Raw genomic sequence first — 15,848 nt, forward strand, 5'->3', positions numbered from 1 at the left:
GAGCTACTGACCACAAGTTGAGCAACTTACACAGTATAGCTTTAAGTTTAAAATCAATTATAAAATAAATGGGACCATATTTTCACAAAACGAGACTTAAATGAGACTAGGAACCATAAAGTATTTGTGACAATGTTTATTAAGGTAAGAAAATCAAATGTAAAATTCGGGGGGAAATTAATGGGGAACATAATCCTTTTGGTACCAGCTGGGGGGGAAACAGCAAAACTAGCGGCCAATCGTAGGAACACTTAGTTCCGGGTTTGTTTCATGTTAAATCTGGAGAACTGGCCCCCTGGTTTATAGGCTTAATTTAGAATAAGCCTATAAGAAGGGTGCAATAAACGTTAGTTTCTTACCGTGTTTGGACTTGTACTTGTATTACGTAATACGGTAATAAACATGTTGGTCTCCTCCATGACTGTCTCTTGCCGAATACAGGAAATAGTCTGAATAGCCTGACAAAAGCAGGGGAGTTCTCATCAGTGCACTATTGACCATGTTCACACAGTGGCCATTTTATTCTTACTTAATACACGGCTTGGTTGAATGCTTGATTCTGATCGGTCAATCGCTGAATTCAGCAGTGAGTGTTATTTCTGGACTATGACCGCTCTGCTCAATAACAGACCGATGTCTATTCAAAGACTTGAATTTTATGTTGTACATGACAGCCATGTAAACAAACACACAGTGTCATTTTCAACTAAACATTGCTCTCGAGAATGTTTCTGAAAACATTTGAAGCGAGAAATAGACGATGCAGTAACCGAAAATTGATTCTATTTGATCAACACTCCGACCATGGAAAACTGGAATACTTTTATTACCGTAAGCAAGGAAATACTTTGTTTTGTTGTTACTTTTGGGTCAATTTATAGATGTATTTATTGAGTAGCCGTGTAATAAACAGGATAATTGTCTTGCTTGATACTCACCCCAGAGTTGGAAGTAAGAGCAGAATGGCCATTGTGTGAAACTGTGAATATGGTACATTTTACTCATGGGCTCACGTTTGAAGAAGCCGCTGTCCCCATTCCCTATAACCCGTTAACCCATTTACACCAGAAGCCAATTCTAAAAATGCCTTCTAAAATCCTAACCTGTGTTGCTATACGTATAGCAAAAAAAAATCTAAAAAGACACAGATGCTTTCCCAGATTGAATGGTTAAACCACTAAGTCCATGGTGCCCGAATGTGAATAGGGATGCTAGGGTTCATGTGGTTAATCATTTTTAAATACAACCATAAAGAGGGAACCAGGGGAATGAAGAAGGACAGAACAGCAGGACAGAATGAAACAGAAGTGATTAGACTGGAGCAGGGCTCTGCCGACAAGTGGCTGCTGACAAGTCTATCTACAACTCCTCAACTACCAGAGCAGGAGCGGGAATGGTAAAGATTGAGACTGTGTGGGCGAGCGTGCATGTGTATGTGCATGTGTGAGGATGCGGACAGAAGAAAAGAGTGTTGCTTTTCTTCAACAGTGAGAGCGTTTGAAAATGAGAGAGTGAGAATGAGGCAGAGGAGAGAGAAAAGACAAAATGACAAACATCTAGGCTATAAGATGCAGAGAGAGGGAGAGGGAGAGGGAGAGGGAGAGAGAGGGGTGGGGGTCAGTGTGAGCATTTAGTCCTAACCCCTGTGTGCCACCAGACGTGTGTGTGTGTGTGTGTGTGTGTGTGTGTGTGTGTGTGTGTGTGTGTGTGTGTGTGTGTGTGTGTGTGTGTGTGTGTGTGTGCAGGCAGGCAGGCGTGTGTGCGTGTGTCTGGATCCTCTCACACGACGATTGGGTTTCAGCGTTGCTGGGAACTGTGGGAATGGCTCACACACACACACACACACACACACACACACACACACACACACACACACACACACACACAGACGGTCATTCTGTAGTTTTCGGTTTCTCTCCTTTGCTGTTACTCTGCATGCTTGTTTGTTTCATGCTTAATTTCTACTTCACACAAACATGTACGCACGCACGCACGCACGCACGCACGCACGCACGCACACACGCACACACGCACACACACACACACACACACACACACACGCACACACACGACACAGACGTCCAGTGCAGCACATGGCTGTGGGAATTGATTCTCTGGCTGTGTGCCTCTCTGCAAGGGATGCATTTTCACAGGACTCTCTCTCTCTCTCTCTCTGTGTGTGTGTGTGTGTGTGTGTGTGTGTGTGTGTGTGTGTGTGTGTGTGTGCGTGCACGTGTGCGTGCACGTGTGCGTGACCTACAGGCATACAGGGTATGTTGACTAAACTGCGGCTGGTGTGGCTTTGTTGTTGACTTCAGAGCTGTCAATCACAGTGGAGGGATAATTGGATAAATCAACAGCAGGGTGTCTCTATTCAGTGTCTGACAGAACACACACACACACACACACACACACACACACACACACACACACACACACACACACACACACACACACACACACACACACACACACACACAGACGCACACGCATGCACACACACACACACACACACACACACACACACACACACACACACACACATACAGAGCAGAGTGCAGTGATGCAAGGAACCTACCACTCATCGGGAGCAGTTTGGGGTTAAGTGTGCGTTGATTTTTTTCTGTTTAGTTTTCTCCCTCCCCCATTTAAGCTCTTGAGTACCTGGAAAAGCGTAATATAGATACGAGATATTATTATTAATAATAATACATAACACTATGTAAATGTAAATAAATAAAGTGCAATAGATGGGGAATACATTGTAGATGAGGGTAGTGGAATTGGTAACCTTTCAAAGTGCTGAAGACGAAACTTCATCTAAAATCCCCAGAGTGAATTCAACTCCAAAGATGGATTCAAATGATGAACCATAAAAGGTGCAACCATTGAGGAGCAACCCTCTAAATCAGCTAGTGGTTGTCAACTAGGCTAGTGGTCCAGGGACCACCAGACACTGGTCCTTGAGGGGGTTCCAGGTGGTCCCACGCAGCTAAAAATGAGGCGAATTGGTAAACAAATTTGGACCCTTATAATTTAACTCTCAAGAGTTAAATTATTGTTAAACTAAACATCTGTATTAGGCTACTTAATTTACAAGAAATCTATCAGATATAGGGAATGAAGAATTGCTATTTTTACCTGTTATCTTTCCTATTCAACTGAGTAGGCCTACAAAGGGACCCCAATGCATTGCAAACAAGCCAGCCCATATGCTTTCTTGTGGTCTCTCGGTCTTATCCTTAGTTGACCTTGTATCAGTGAACTCTATCCTGTAGGCCTACCTATTCCTATTTAAACATCTAATAAAGTATTCAATCAATCAATGAAAACCACATTAATGCATGGAATTGTAATGTGGACAAAATCATATCCAACATCAACAAAATATTTTTGGGACTGAGAGGCTAAATGTCATCAAATGGTAGTCTGTGGCTCAAATAATGCCAAATAAATAGTGGACCGTGGTATAAAAAGGGTTGAAATTGATAACCGCTGCATAAAACTGAAAACCCACCTGGGAGTTAAATGCAGTTGAGTTGTGCAGTGTGTGTGTGTGTGTGTGTGTGTGTGTGTGTGTGTGTGTGTGTGTGCGTGCGTGCGTGCGTGTGGTGCTTGCGTGCGTGCGTGTGTGCAATGTGCAGTGCAGCCTAGGCTATACACCAACACGGAGCTAGAAAGGAACGCCCATAAACGTCACATCCGCTTTGAGCGTGGGGGAAAACAAACCGCCTTTCCCCATTGAGTTAATACAGCGTAAACAGTACACTATCGTTTTAATCACGTTCAGAGCGTTTTTTTTGGACGATAAAACACTCGACAGCCAAGAAAAATCCATCAGAAGGACTTCTGGAACGCAATCGTTCACTCGCCGTCGTAAAGTTCACTTATTATTAAGATAACAAGCCTATTATGGATGACTGATTGATTGATTGAACGCACCGCTGTGCAGCACGGAGCTACTGTACCTCGCCACCTCTACTACTCCTGCCTCATCAAAACCTCTGGAATAAAACGGGACCCAATTTTACTCTTTATACGTTGACCACATATTCAGTCTACTACACCAAATCTATTTTTGCCAATCTATGCCGTGCCAAAAATCAACAAGCTCGCACATAGGTTGGACGGTTATCTTCTCCCTGGCATATACAGTACCCCAGGAGTGCCCTTCTAGACAATGGGGGGAAAGAACTGGGCCAATAGCAGTTACCGCTCCTCCAGTCCAGGCTATGGGGAAAATTAGCTGTTGGAAAAAGTACTCAAATGTTTTACTTAAGTAAAAGTATCGTAAAAGTATCAATACTGCACTGTAGATGTAGATGGGAAGTAACGAAGTACAAATACTTTGTTACTGTAACAAAGTACTTTTTTCAGTACTTTGTACTTTACTGAGTAGTTATTTGTCTGAGTACTTTTTACTTTTATCCGTTACATTTTAACACAAGTATCTGTACTTTTACTCTGCTACATTTTCAAAACAGGCTCATTACTTTGGTTTTAATGGTATATAGCCTATTAATGTTGCGCCGGAGCATATCTGAATTATCTGATGCGCATCTGATAGGCACACACAGTCGCACGCACGCACGCACACACACACAGGCACACACGCTCAGCAGCAGCAGCAAGCAAGTTCCCAAAAGTTCTTTTTTCGCCAACAGACAACTCTCTCTGCTTTCCTCTTACCTGCAGCCTGCAGGACATCCTCGACATGTTCCCAAATAAATAAGTCCTTATTTAAACAGTAGGCCTACACAGCTTCCAATTCCAAACACAGCCTTTGTGATCATTAATCCACCCGTACCGCTGGATTAAGAATTGACGTCTTTTCTCTTTTTGTCTTTCCAGGTGTAGCCTATTACAACTCGTTAAGCCTCGTCCGAACGTTTTAAAGTGCACTGATCAATAGAGAGAAGTGTAACATTGTAAGTCTCTGTAGAGAGGTTAAAACGAATCAAAACAACTTGAAGCAGTAACATGGGGTATTTTTTTGCTTTGCATATACTCGAAGGCATCAGACTAATGACATAAGGTACATTTCTCACCTTAAACAATGAAATGCAGACATGCACGTACTGCTATGTGTTTGAATAGGGAAACCTTATTTATTTATTTTAGCTTTTATTAAAAAATATTAAAATAAGATTTTGTTTGATAATATAAGTTTTGCCATAATCATGCAGCTTTATTACAATGACACAGCTATAACAGCAATGTTTAAAAATGTTATAGATTACAGTAGTAGACCTATAATATATAATTCTTTTTAAATTCATATTATTTTTGTATCCATAAGACAAAACGGACTCGAACCCCCTAGGACTTGGACTTGACTTGGACACTTTAGGTGGACTCGACTACAACACTATAGCACATTCTCACAATGACATCATAAACATATTAACTAGTATTGTAAGATTACTTTTTAAAATGACAGTAGGCTACCCCTTAGATGACAGTCCTACTTCAATATCAAAGAGATGCCACTTACAGCAATTCACAGCCGTCTACTGCAGATTTCATCCCACAATATAGTCAGTCAGTTATATGTTCACTTTGTCACGCTCATTCAAAGCATTATGGTAACATTAAACGTCCCCGCCTTTTTAACCCAAATGTGACCAGCTTATGTATTGACAATGTGTCAATTCTTGTTTGATATTGTGATTAGTGTAATTGATCATGTTCATGAAAATGTGAAAGTGTGTCTCTTACCAGGTGATTAAATCAGTCAGATAACCATGGCATTGATCCGACCAGTCCTATAAGGACAACAATTAATCCCGATGCTATTGCAGATAGTTTTTTGTCCAGGCATTTGCAGTAAGGAATCAATGTAATTAAGTGGTTTATAATCAGACTCAGATTATCCCCCGTGCATGTGTCAGAGTTGCACAATATAAGCACCCGTGGTCCCCCTCTTCCCTCTATGCTACAAAACCTGTTTACATTATGTCTTTAATCAGACACAATTACAATATATGATCAATTAAACTTACTCTAATATCAAAAAAGAACAGTCGTTAAGTCGTCAATGTTGTTTAGAGAACACATCGTAGTGAGTTCAAGTAGGATAGAGACCTGATCTTTGAATATATGGCAGGATCGACGCCAGTTTAAAAGTATTTTCTGCAGGTTTGAAACTATTTAGGATAGGATTGTGTTGTGTTGCGTTGTGTCAGTGTGTAAATCCTTGCATGATAACAAGCTGTTAATGGCTGTAGACAACTGGAATTCATTTAATGTGCTCTATAACCATCATTGATTAATTAATGCTTTTCGTTTTTTGATACGATAAGTTTAATTTATCATAAAAAAAATTTAACAGTGTCTAATACCAGACGGATAGTCTAGATAACCCATGGTCTTTGATGATGCGACCTGTCCTTAATAATATCAGACAATATTTAATCCCAAAGCTGTTTAATTTTAAATGCATCATTTTTTGTCCATTGGCAACCAAGGAATCAATGTAAGACATTGCAATTAATTAAAACATCGCTATACTATTAAAAAATCGGATTTGAAAACACGGAAAACCCCATTCTACTAATGGGGGTTGTTAAATATTTCCCCCACGCTTGACTCCGCCCCCAGCTATGACGCGCTGATGACAAAGCTCCGTGTTGGTGTATGGGCAATTAGCTTATATAATAACGCTTAAAACGTGGCCTCATTCCCATGCACTCGCCCGCACACCCCGCCTTCAGCGAGCAGCAGAGCGGTGCTCGTGCTCGTCCCGTCTGTAGTCTGTCTCGTGTCACGGTCCCGCTCCGCGCTCCTCACATAAACAGTTTCTCACGGCGCTTCACGCGGCCGGCGGCCGGGCGGCGGCTGTGTTCAAACAGCCGACGTTTTAATGCCGCGCACGCACACGCTCGCGCACAGGTCTGTTGGCGGCCTAGGCTGGCTGGACTAATATAGCCTACTTGTGAGGACATCGACATTGTATGATGTAATTGAACATAGTTGAAAAACATCTCTGCATTAGTGTTAATTTTCAATGAGTGCCACTAAGTAGGCTACAGTAAGTAGCCTAGGCTAGCCAAAAAAAAATGTCCCATGTCTTATTCCTCCCCATTAATGGCCCTCACAACAAGTTGGTAATACAAGTAGCCCACACACACACACACACACACACACACACACACACACACACACACACACACACACACACACACACGACACGACGGCCAGACAGACCGTATTATCAAGGGAACAGGGTGGGAGCAGCCCTACTCCACCGAGACGAGAAGAAATCTAAAAGGCCACTGCCTCTCTCTCTCTCTCTCTCTGTGTGTGTGTGTGTGTGTGTGTGTGTGTGTGTGTGTGTGTGTGTGTGTGTGTTGTGCTCTAGGGTCCGTGGGAAAGCAGCACAGGGAGGGAGGGGCCCATGCAGTGAGCTCAGACAGACTGCAGACAAACAATCTACCTGTCCCGAACTGTCCCGGACTAGACTGGACTGGCTAATATGAGTCATATTAATTCTTAACAAACACTTAATAGGGGCTACGTAGCAAAAACACCAAACAATTACAAACTACCTTTGTTCTCTTTGCATGCCATCGGACAAGAGCCTGGGCCCTAAACCCCATTCAAAGCTGCAGCTTTGAAGTAAAGCTATGACAGATAGGCCTAACTTTTTAGGGGACTTTAAGAAAAATGTCAGGACTTTCCATATACTGTAGGCCTATAATAGGCCTATACATTATGTCATAACATAAGCACATCAGGTAGGCATATCATAGGCACAGCTATATAGATTAAAAAACTGTAAGAAAAAGGACTACACATACAGGCCAATATCATAGGCTAGCCTATAGAGACAATCCACAAAACGCACCACAAAACGCAATAAAAACAATAAACAGGCTACAAAATGCAAGTCTCTTATATGTAAAATCACCAACTGTTGTTAATTGTTACCTACCATATCTCAGACTGCAATTGGTCTAATTAAACAAACAAACAAAAAACGATAAAAGTCGACACACCCTGGAGGCCAGGGGATGAATGGCGACGTCCCCCCTTCCTGTCCTGTCAGTGTGTCCCTCCCTCTCCCTGTCTCACTGCCCCAAACACTTGAGCATGATGATGATGATGAGGGCCACTGTAGAGTGTGGAGGAGGAGGAGGAGGGCTGTCTTCAGTTCAGCTCCATGATGGTCAGCATCTCCAGCTGGAGGATTCCCCTCAGCAGCAGCAGCCTGTTGGATGCAGCGCTTCATCCTCCACATGCTCCCCGCAGGGCAGACACCTAGCAGAGGCCACAACAGGTGGACGAACAAGCTACTTCTTTGGAGGACTTTTTCTTTCTTTTTTCTGGTTCCGAGAAAGTTTAGACAGATAAAGACCAAAGGTCTCTAATCCACAGTCCACTGGCTCACGGAGACATACGGGAAAGTCGCTCCAGTGCTTTTGGTTAGTTTGTTTTTTGGGGGACTGACTGAGCCCCGCCGGAGAGAATCGAAAAAGGTCCACGGAGCGAGAGGCAGCGCACCGCCGCCCCGCCTGAGACGCACCATGAAGCGGCCGTGTGAGGAGAGCAGCTCCGCGGAGAGCGACATGGAGGAGACGATCGATGTGGGGAGCGAAAGCATTTACCCCGGGTTAGTAAGACTTGACGTTTCAGAACACTGGAGATTACACTGTGTAGGAAACGTTTACGGTTAATGACATGACATTAAAAAAGTCAACTCAATGCACGAAGTTTGGCACTCGCCCTTACTGCGAAGTTTTTTTAGTTTTTCCTCTCAATGCATTTCAGTTGACAAGTGTTTCACTGCACACAAGAACTCGAACTGTTATTTTGTGTAGCCTACAGTGTACATTATGCTGCGATTTATAGGCTATCTGTGTGCAGTGTGCTCATATGTTGCCAATTGTGTAGCCTATGCATATCCTATATAAACTTTTCATATAAAAATAAATGTAATAAAAAGTCTGGTCTGTCTATCCCACTCCCAGGCACATAAAACGGTCGTTTATAAGGTGTGGATCTCCTACCACCACCACACAAGTTATGGCGAGGAAAAAACGAAGAGGGGTAAATATTTTTGCTATCTCTATTAGAAATACAGTGATATGAGATACTTCAGTGGTTTCCAGTGGAAATAAGCTTAGTCTTTTCATGGATCTCCTTTTAGTAGACCTTGTACCAGTGAACTGTACCGTCATGAAACTGTACCTTTTCCTATGCAAACTTCTAATAAAGTCTTCAATCAATCAATCAATCAATCAATATAATCATATAATAAGATGGGACATAAATGACTGGAATGTGCAAGATGTAACTATACAAACCTTATTGAAATATAACAAATAAAAAAGAAAACACAAAGTTAAAGGTGGTGTAAAAATTACAAAAACTTAGTAAGTGAAATCTCTGGTCTATAGGCCTATTCTAGTAATCATCGTGTTGGTTCAGTAACAGGAATCTCCTATAACCTCTCCAGCTCTCTGGTCAAATCAGATTTATGAGCTTCAATGTTATATAGTGTTCCAGTTCAAAATGGGTGAGCTCATTTTATTTTCCTATCGCTCCCAATTTTATAAATAAAATTGCTATCAAGCTGAAGAGGCGGAAGATACTGAACAACTCTATGATTGCTATTGGAAGACAGACGTATTTGAACAAAATATCAATTTCACCACCTTTAAGATATCCCAAGTAGCCTAAAACATTTATATGATATGATTAAATGCTATGGGCATACATTATCTTGTAGGATAGCGGATTCCATTTGAAGTCATTTTTCCCCTGTTGGTTTTGCCGGGATTAAGTGCCCTCTTACACACTTATCTGTCAGATAATCGAGAAGAGACGCAGAGACCGGATCAACAACAGCCTTTCTGAGCTAAGGAGACTCGTGCCTACTGCGTTTGAGAAACAGGTGACAATGTTTTCCTTTCCACTCTGTTCTGCGTCATTTTCTTTCCCGTTCTTAGCTATTTTGTCCTGTTCTGCCCTGGGGCATCATTTGGGGTCCCACAGGATGGCAATTGCCACCCCCTAGTGTTGGCATTTAACCCCAGTTCTTTTATGTACATTTTCTACACCTCTAACTTCTTTTTGTCTGGTTTTAGAGTTTATCTCAATGCAGGCCCATCCATCTACGTGTGACATGTGACACACGTTATATGGACATGTGTTTTCTTGTCTTGCAATCAGTGCTGTGATGCTGTGACGAAAAAAGAAAACGTGTATGCCCTCCTGAACCTTTCAAAGTAGCGTATCTGATAGGCATTATGCACTGGCGTATGCCATGGCCATAGGAATAGCCACAGAGCGTATGCCCTAAAGAAAATCCTAGAACACACCACTGCTTGCAACCATACATTCATTAGCCACTTTCAACCTGTCGTCTTTTTTTGGGCATGTAACTATAGGTGAACATTCAAAACAAACTCACAGTAGGCCTATTTTATTTCAAAAAGTAGCAGATCTACAAGCTTGTCGATCTGCTATTTTCGCTGTTAAAAAAAATAAAGGACTCAAGTGGTCACTTTTTTGCAACTGAAATGACGCCTTCTGCTCCATCCTGTTCTGTTCTGTTTGAGCTAGTAAAGAAAATAATCATTATGAAAAGAATCCTTTGTTTCACGGACTGCCCTGCATGGTCTAGCATATTAACATTGACCTTCTCCGTCACCAGGGTTCAGCTAAACTGGAGAAAGCGGAGATTCTCCAGATGACCGTGGATCATCTGAAGATGTTGCAGGCAACAGGAGGCAAAGGTAACCTCACAATGGATTCCCATGTCACTCACACACCTGTGATGCTTAATGTATTTCCAGTAACCAACATGAAAGCAATGTCACCAGATATACAGTATATACTGTCGTTGCTTTTTTGTTCTATGGCACATCTGTAGCAAAGTAGCTCAGCGTGAAGCCCCTTGACCTAAGCGGTACATGTTTGGCATTAACGCTAGAACTCCGGGTTCAAATCTCGGATGTTACATCGTTGCTATGACCCGGATCAGGTGTGCCAGTGAGGGAGGTCAAAAGTTGGATGTAGCAGAGTAGCGCCGTCTGAAGCTAGACGTGCAGTGTCTGCAGTAGCTTCAGGGAGAGGGAGATCCAGCAGCAGCAGTAGTTGTAGCCTCTAACAGTGGGTGGGGCTGCTGGGTCCATGGGAAAACACTGCCAGGATAAAAGCACCACTTGACCCTGAGCCGCTGTGTTTGCTTTCATAGAGGCAGCAGGGAGGAGGGAGAGGGAGGAGAGAGCAAGAGAGAGTTAGAGGGTCTGCATTCAAAGGCCAGGCCTCAGCACTGTTTGTTTGGGTTAACCACCGGAGGCGTGTAATAAGTGTTGCACAGGGGAGAACGAACAAACATACAAACAAGTCCGCTGATAGCTGGCTCGCTGTGGGTGATAGAGCCGGGGCAAGCTAGAGGGGGCAGAGGGGAGGTGGGCTCAAACAAGTGGCTTTGAATGGCATCAAAGGAAGGACCTTGCCTACAGTGTGTGTGTGTGTGAGTGAGAGATAGGCATGTACACTGCAAAATCCCGAGTTCAAAAACAAACTAGAAAATGTGCAATTTGTGAAATTGCAAGTGTGGTTGCCCTGTGGTTCAAATCATATTTGAGTTTTGGGAAGTGAATTTCCATTATTTTGGGGGATATATTTGTTTACCAGTAAGTGCTGCATCTACTGTATATGGACATTTTATTTATTTCATCCTTTAATTTAATATATATATATCCATATACATATATGGACTTAATATTAACGTTTTGGGGGGGAATGCCCATATGGACATATATGGTCTCATGTGGTCTATGATGTCAGTCATCTCCATATTTGGGAAAAGTTAAAATTTTAATTAAAGTCAGTGGAGAAAATGTATTCACTAATAAATTAATATGAGTTAAATTATATAACGTATCGCTTAGCAAAATACACCCAGGCGTGTCCCGATGAAGCCGGTTGATTTGACATATGGACCAAGTGCGTGCCACCAAAACTGTTGGAAGAGTCTGGAAAGTTGTGAGCTTGGAGGTCTGCTATTTTCGATATTTTCACCAAAAGGCCCTTTTAGAAATGTCAGCCCCTGCCTCTCCAACATTCTCTGCACGTCCATGAACGTGCTGTTCAGGGGCGGTACTGACACGGAGACTTCCGTAACGTTTTTTTCCTTTGCGTCTCTCTCTTCCTATTCTCGCAGGTTATTTCGACGCTCACGCCCTGGCACTGGACTTCCTGTCCCTGGGCTTCAGGGAGTGCCTGGGCGAGGTGTCCCGCTACCTGAGCACCGTGGAGGGCCTGGACCCCAGCGACCCCCTGCCCGCCCACCTCCTCTCCCACCTGGCCTCCTGTGCCTCCCAGCGCGACACGGCCGCAGCCCTGGCGGCGTCTTCCGCCGCCGCCGCCGCCCACCAAGGCCACCCGTTCCACGGGCACCACCACCACCTTCACCACCACCAGCAGCAGCAGCCGGCCGCGGCGGTTCACTCCTTCCACCACCCCTCCCACCAGCACTGGGCGGCGGCAGTCGCCGCGGCGGCCGCAGCGGCGGCCACCTTTCACCCCCTGCCGGCGTTCGGACTGAGCGGGCCTCTCGTCTCGCACGAGGGCGGGGGAGGAGGAGGGGCAAGGTTGGCGGAGGTATCGTCGCAGCGCACCAACGACAACACCGCTGCCACGGGAAGAGGAACGCATCTCTCTGCCTCGTTTTCCGCCCACGCAGACTCCTCTTCTTCCTCTTCCTCCAACACCACCAACACCCCCTCCTCCTCCTCCTCGCCCCCCGTGCCCTCGCCGGGCTCTCTCAGAGCCCCCGCCGCGGCCCCCCTCTCGGCGTCGCTCCTCTCCCTCTCGGCGTCCTTCCCCCTGGCCTTCTCCGGGGGGTTCCCTCCCCTCCTCCACCACCACCCGTCTCTCGCTCCCTCTTCCTCCGCCGCCGCCAGTCCTCCCATCTCCTCCTCTTCCTCCCTCGCTCCTCAGAGCAGCAACAGCAAGCCGTACAGACCGTGGGGGACCGAAGTCGGAGCCTTTTGACCGACCAGAAGCCGGTGGTTCTCAGACTTTTGTTTTTAATCTCAAGGACCCCTCATAATTCCAAGAGCGCACAAAGCAGGACCAAATGGATCCGTAAGGGCGTATCCGTTCGCACGCTCTCAGAGTTCTAGACCTGTAAGGGTCCATTTGGAACCCCCTCAAGGAACCCTGAGGGGCCCTGGACCGCACATTGAGAACCACTACCACATGCTTTTTTTTAACTGGCTGATTAATCAGACTCTTCCGACTGGCCCGCCTTGCGGTTTCACTGACTGGTTTTAACCATTTAAATGCTAGCCTCCCTATAGACCGATTTCTCAGAGCGGCAACCATAACTGTGGTGTCAAGCGGCATCTATGTGTGTGTGTGTGTGGCTGTGCGCTGACACAGCAGCTACACGGCAGCACTCTGGAAAAAGATCTATTCTGGCAGGGGGGCGAGCGTTCGGTGAAAGTAGCAGCTCTACAAGATCACGACATGTCTCGCTGTGACATGTACTGAGCTTGTAGATCGTATATATATATATGGCGAAGAGATTTGATGTCGAGGGAATTACTAGTGGACCTAGCACCGAGCCCTGGGGGACTCGGGTCAACTAAGTATATAGGGTTTAAGTGGTTAACTGACTGGCTTTGCGGAATACATTTATTTGCGAGTTAACGTTTGAAGTGGGAGCCCATCACTGTGTTTTGACTGGATTTAACGGCTGGCCTTAACCAACTAGTTGACTGTTTGACTGGTTAATGCTTGGACATGTTTGCCTTTTAACCTTTGAGGTGAGAGTGTGTGTCAAATGACTGTATTTTTTTTTAACCAACGGTTTTCTGCCTGCTGATTGTTTTTTTTTATATTATCATTATTGACTGGTGTTGCTGAGCTTTAGTCGATACTGGCCAGGGAATGGAATAATAATGCTCATTTATTTTCACATGCTTTCTTGTTGCTAATTTTTTATACCTGACAATAGTGTACCAAGTGAACTCAAGGTGCATCTTTCCAAAACAGGATATCCACCATATTTGGAGGGGAAGAAAATAACCATTCAACAAAAACACACACAAAAAGAACTTGATACCTACATTCTCAAAATGATTACTGGCATGAAAGTAAAACTCCTTTTGAAATAACCTTTAAGTTATTGACTATTTTGAAGAACACTGATGATTGAGTACTAACAATTTTGCAAATAAACACAGCTTTACAGTTAAGCATTGGAGTTTTTCCTCTCACCCTTCAGGTTACTTACAGTAACGCGGTGACACGCGTTTATGAACCAAAGGTATTAACTGGATAACCATTCAGATTCAATCATTTCTTCAATCATTTCTCTATAAACCATCTGCTAACAAAGGATGGCTGTACATGTTTTAATGTGTTCAGATTCAGAAGAATTAAGACTATAAATAAAAAGAAGTTTGATGTTGGTTTCAGTATAAATTCACCTAATTCCGTCAGAATAGCAGTTTAAATGGCAGTTCAGTTGCTTTCAAAGGATTACAGGATCGTAGAAAAACACAAACTTGTGTGGAATAAAATGTTGTGGTTTGTACTTTATTATTTTGGGTCCTCATTTCATGGACAGTGTAAACTAACTCTGACGCCAAGAACCACAGGTCTGACGTGTTCAATGTAAAGTAAAGTTGCCCATTTCCTTTAAATGTTACATACGTGTGAAACTAGTAATGTACAGTATGATTGCTTGTTCTTGTCCAGTTTCCCCAAAGCACCTCAGGATCGTGATACGCATATGAATGTATGTGGAAAGTTAGAGTGCCAAGGCCTCTCAGAGAATTACAGTACAGCGGTGTCATTGCCGGATAGTTATAATTGTATCATTCTAAAACATAGACACATTTATTTGAGAGGAAGCAGAGCATGCAGAAAAGCAACGAAAGGAATCGTAGGAATTAAAGTTCTGCTGTGTAATGTGTTGTAATGGACCTGGCTGTATGCGTTGGGATTTTTTGATTTCTGCAACAGAAAAACACCCAAAAACCTATGACTACAGGATTTGCCACCCATTCATTATATTATTTGAATATCTGTGCAGTGTGCATGTGGGAGTGTGCTGTGGTGTAGTGCACGTTCAAGCTCTATGCCCCCACACCCATATTCTAACATCTTGTTTTGTACGACCGATTATACTTTTGAAATTTCGTACAGCTATTCCAAAACATTCACAATTGGTTAGATCTACAATACATTACCTTTCTTTTCCCCCAGCTATATTGACGTGCCCAAAACAGGCAGTGCGGTTTGCACTGCAGATGCACTGCGATTTGAACTTCAAAACTTTTCATGAAAACATTTGAGGATTGTAGAATGTGTTTTCAAGAGGATATTAATATCAATATCCCACATATTGCGAAGGTGATAAAAAGGTAGCTGTTCTAATATAAAGTAATCCCCAGCCATTACTAACCTAGGAAAAAAAACTCAGCTATTCCTGACTGATTGAAGCACACAAGCTCTGACAGTAAAGAGCCATTCACACTGAGCACTATAACTAAGTATAGTTTTAATACAATGGTGAATGATAGTTATAGGGCTGTTAAGTATGACATCATTTTGTAGGCAGAGGAGAATTTCTGCCCCCAGTTTCCGTGAATCTTTTTACTATTTACACATTTTTCTTCTCATTGTTATTGAAAGGAAAGTGTTAGAATTATACTTTAGTCGTTATTTAATAGTCGTTGTTTTTTGAAATAGCAAGGGACAGAAAATGCTCTGGGGGCAGATTCTCCTCTGCCTACAAAATGATGTCACGGCTTAAAAGCCCCATAGTTATCTTTATATATAGTTATCGTGCCTGGTGGGAATCGCGCTTAACACATTCTTTC

General features: G+C 43.5%; 1 protein-coding gene across 1 annotated transcript; it reads left to right on the forward strand.

The window, feature by feature from the left end:
• Positions 1 to 8,525: 8,525 nt before the first annotated feature.
• Positions 8,526 to 13,008, forward strand: hey2 (hes-related family bHLH transcription factor with YRPW motif 2; the record flags this gene model as incomplete). The annotated part of the gene is made up of 6 exons (XM_080744808.1): positions 8,526 to 8,611; positions 8,970 to 9,048; positions 9,812 to 9,895; positions 10,658 to 10,739; positions 12,176 to 12,605; positions 12,783 to 13,008. The coding sequence occupies 6 exons, from the start codon at positions 8,526 to 8,528 to the stop codon at positions 13,006 to 13,008; spliced, it is 987 nt and encodes a 328-aa protein (XP_080600934.1).
• Between the last annotated feature and the right edge of the window lie 2,840 nt (positions 13,009 to 15,848).

The sequence above is a fragment of the Nannobrachium achirus genome (genome assembly GCF_963921795.1).
Source record: "Nannobrachium achirus genome assembly, chromosome: 16".
NCBI lineage: Eukaryota > Metazoa > Chordata > Actinopteri > Myctophiformes > Myctophidae > Nannobrachium > Nannobrachium achirus.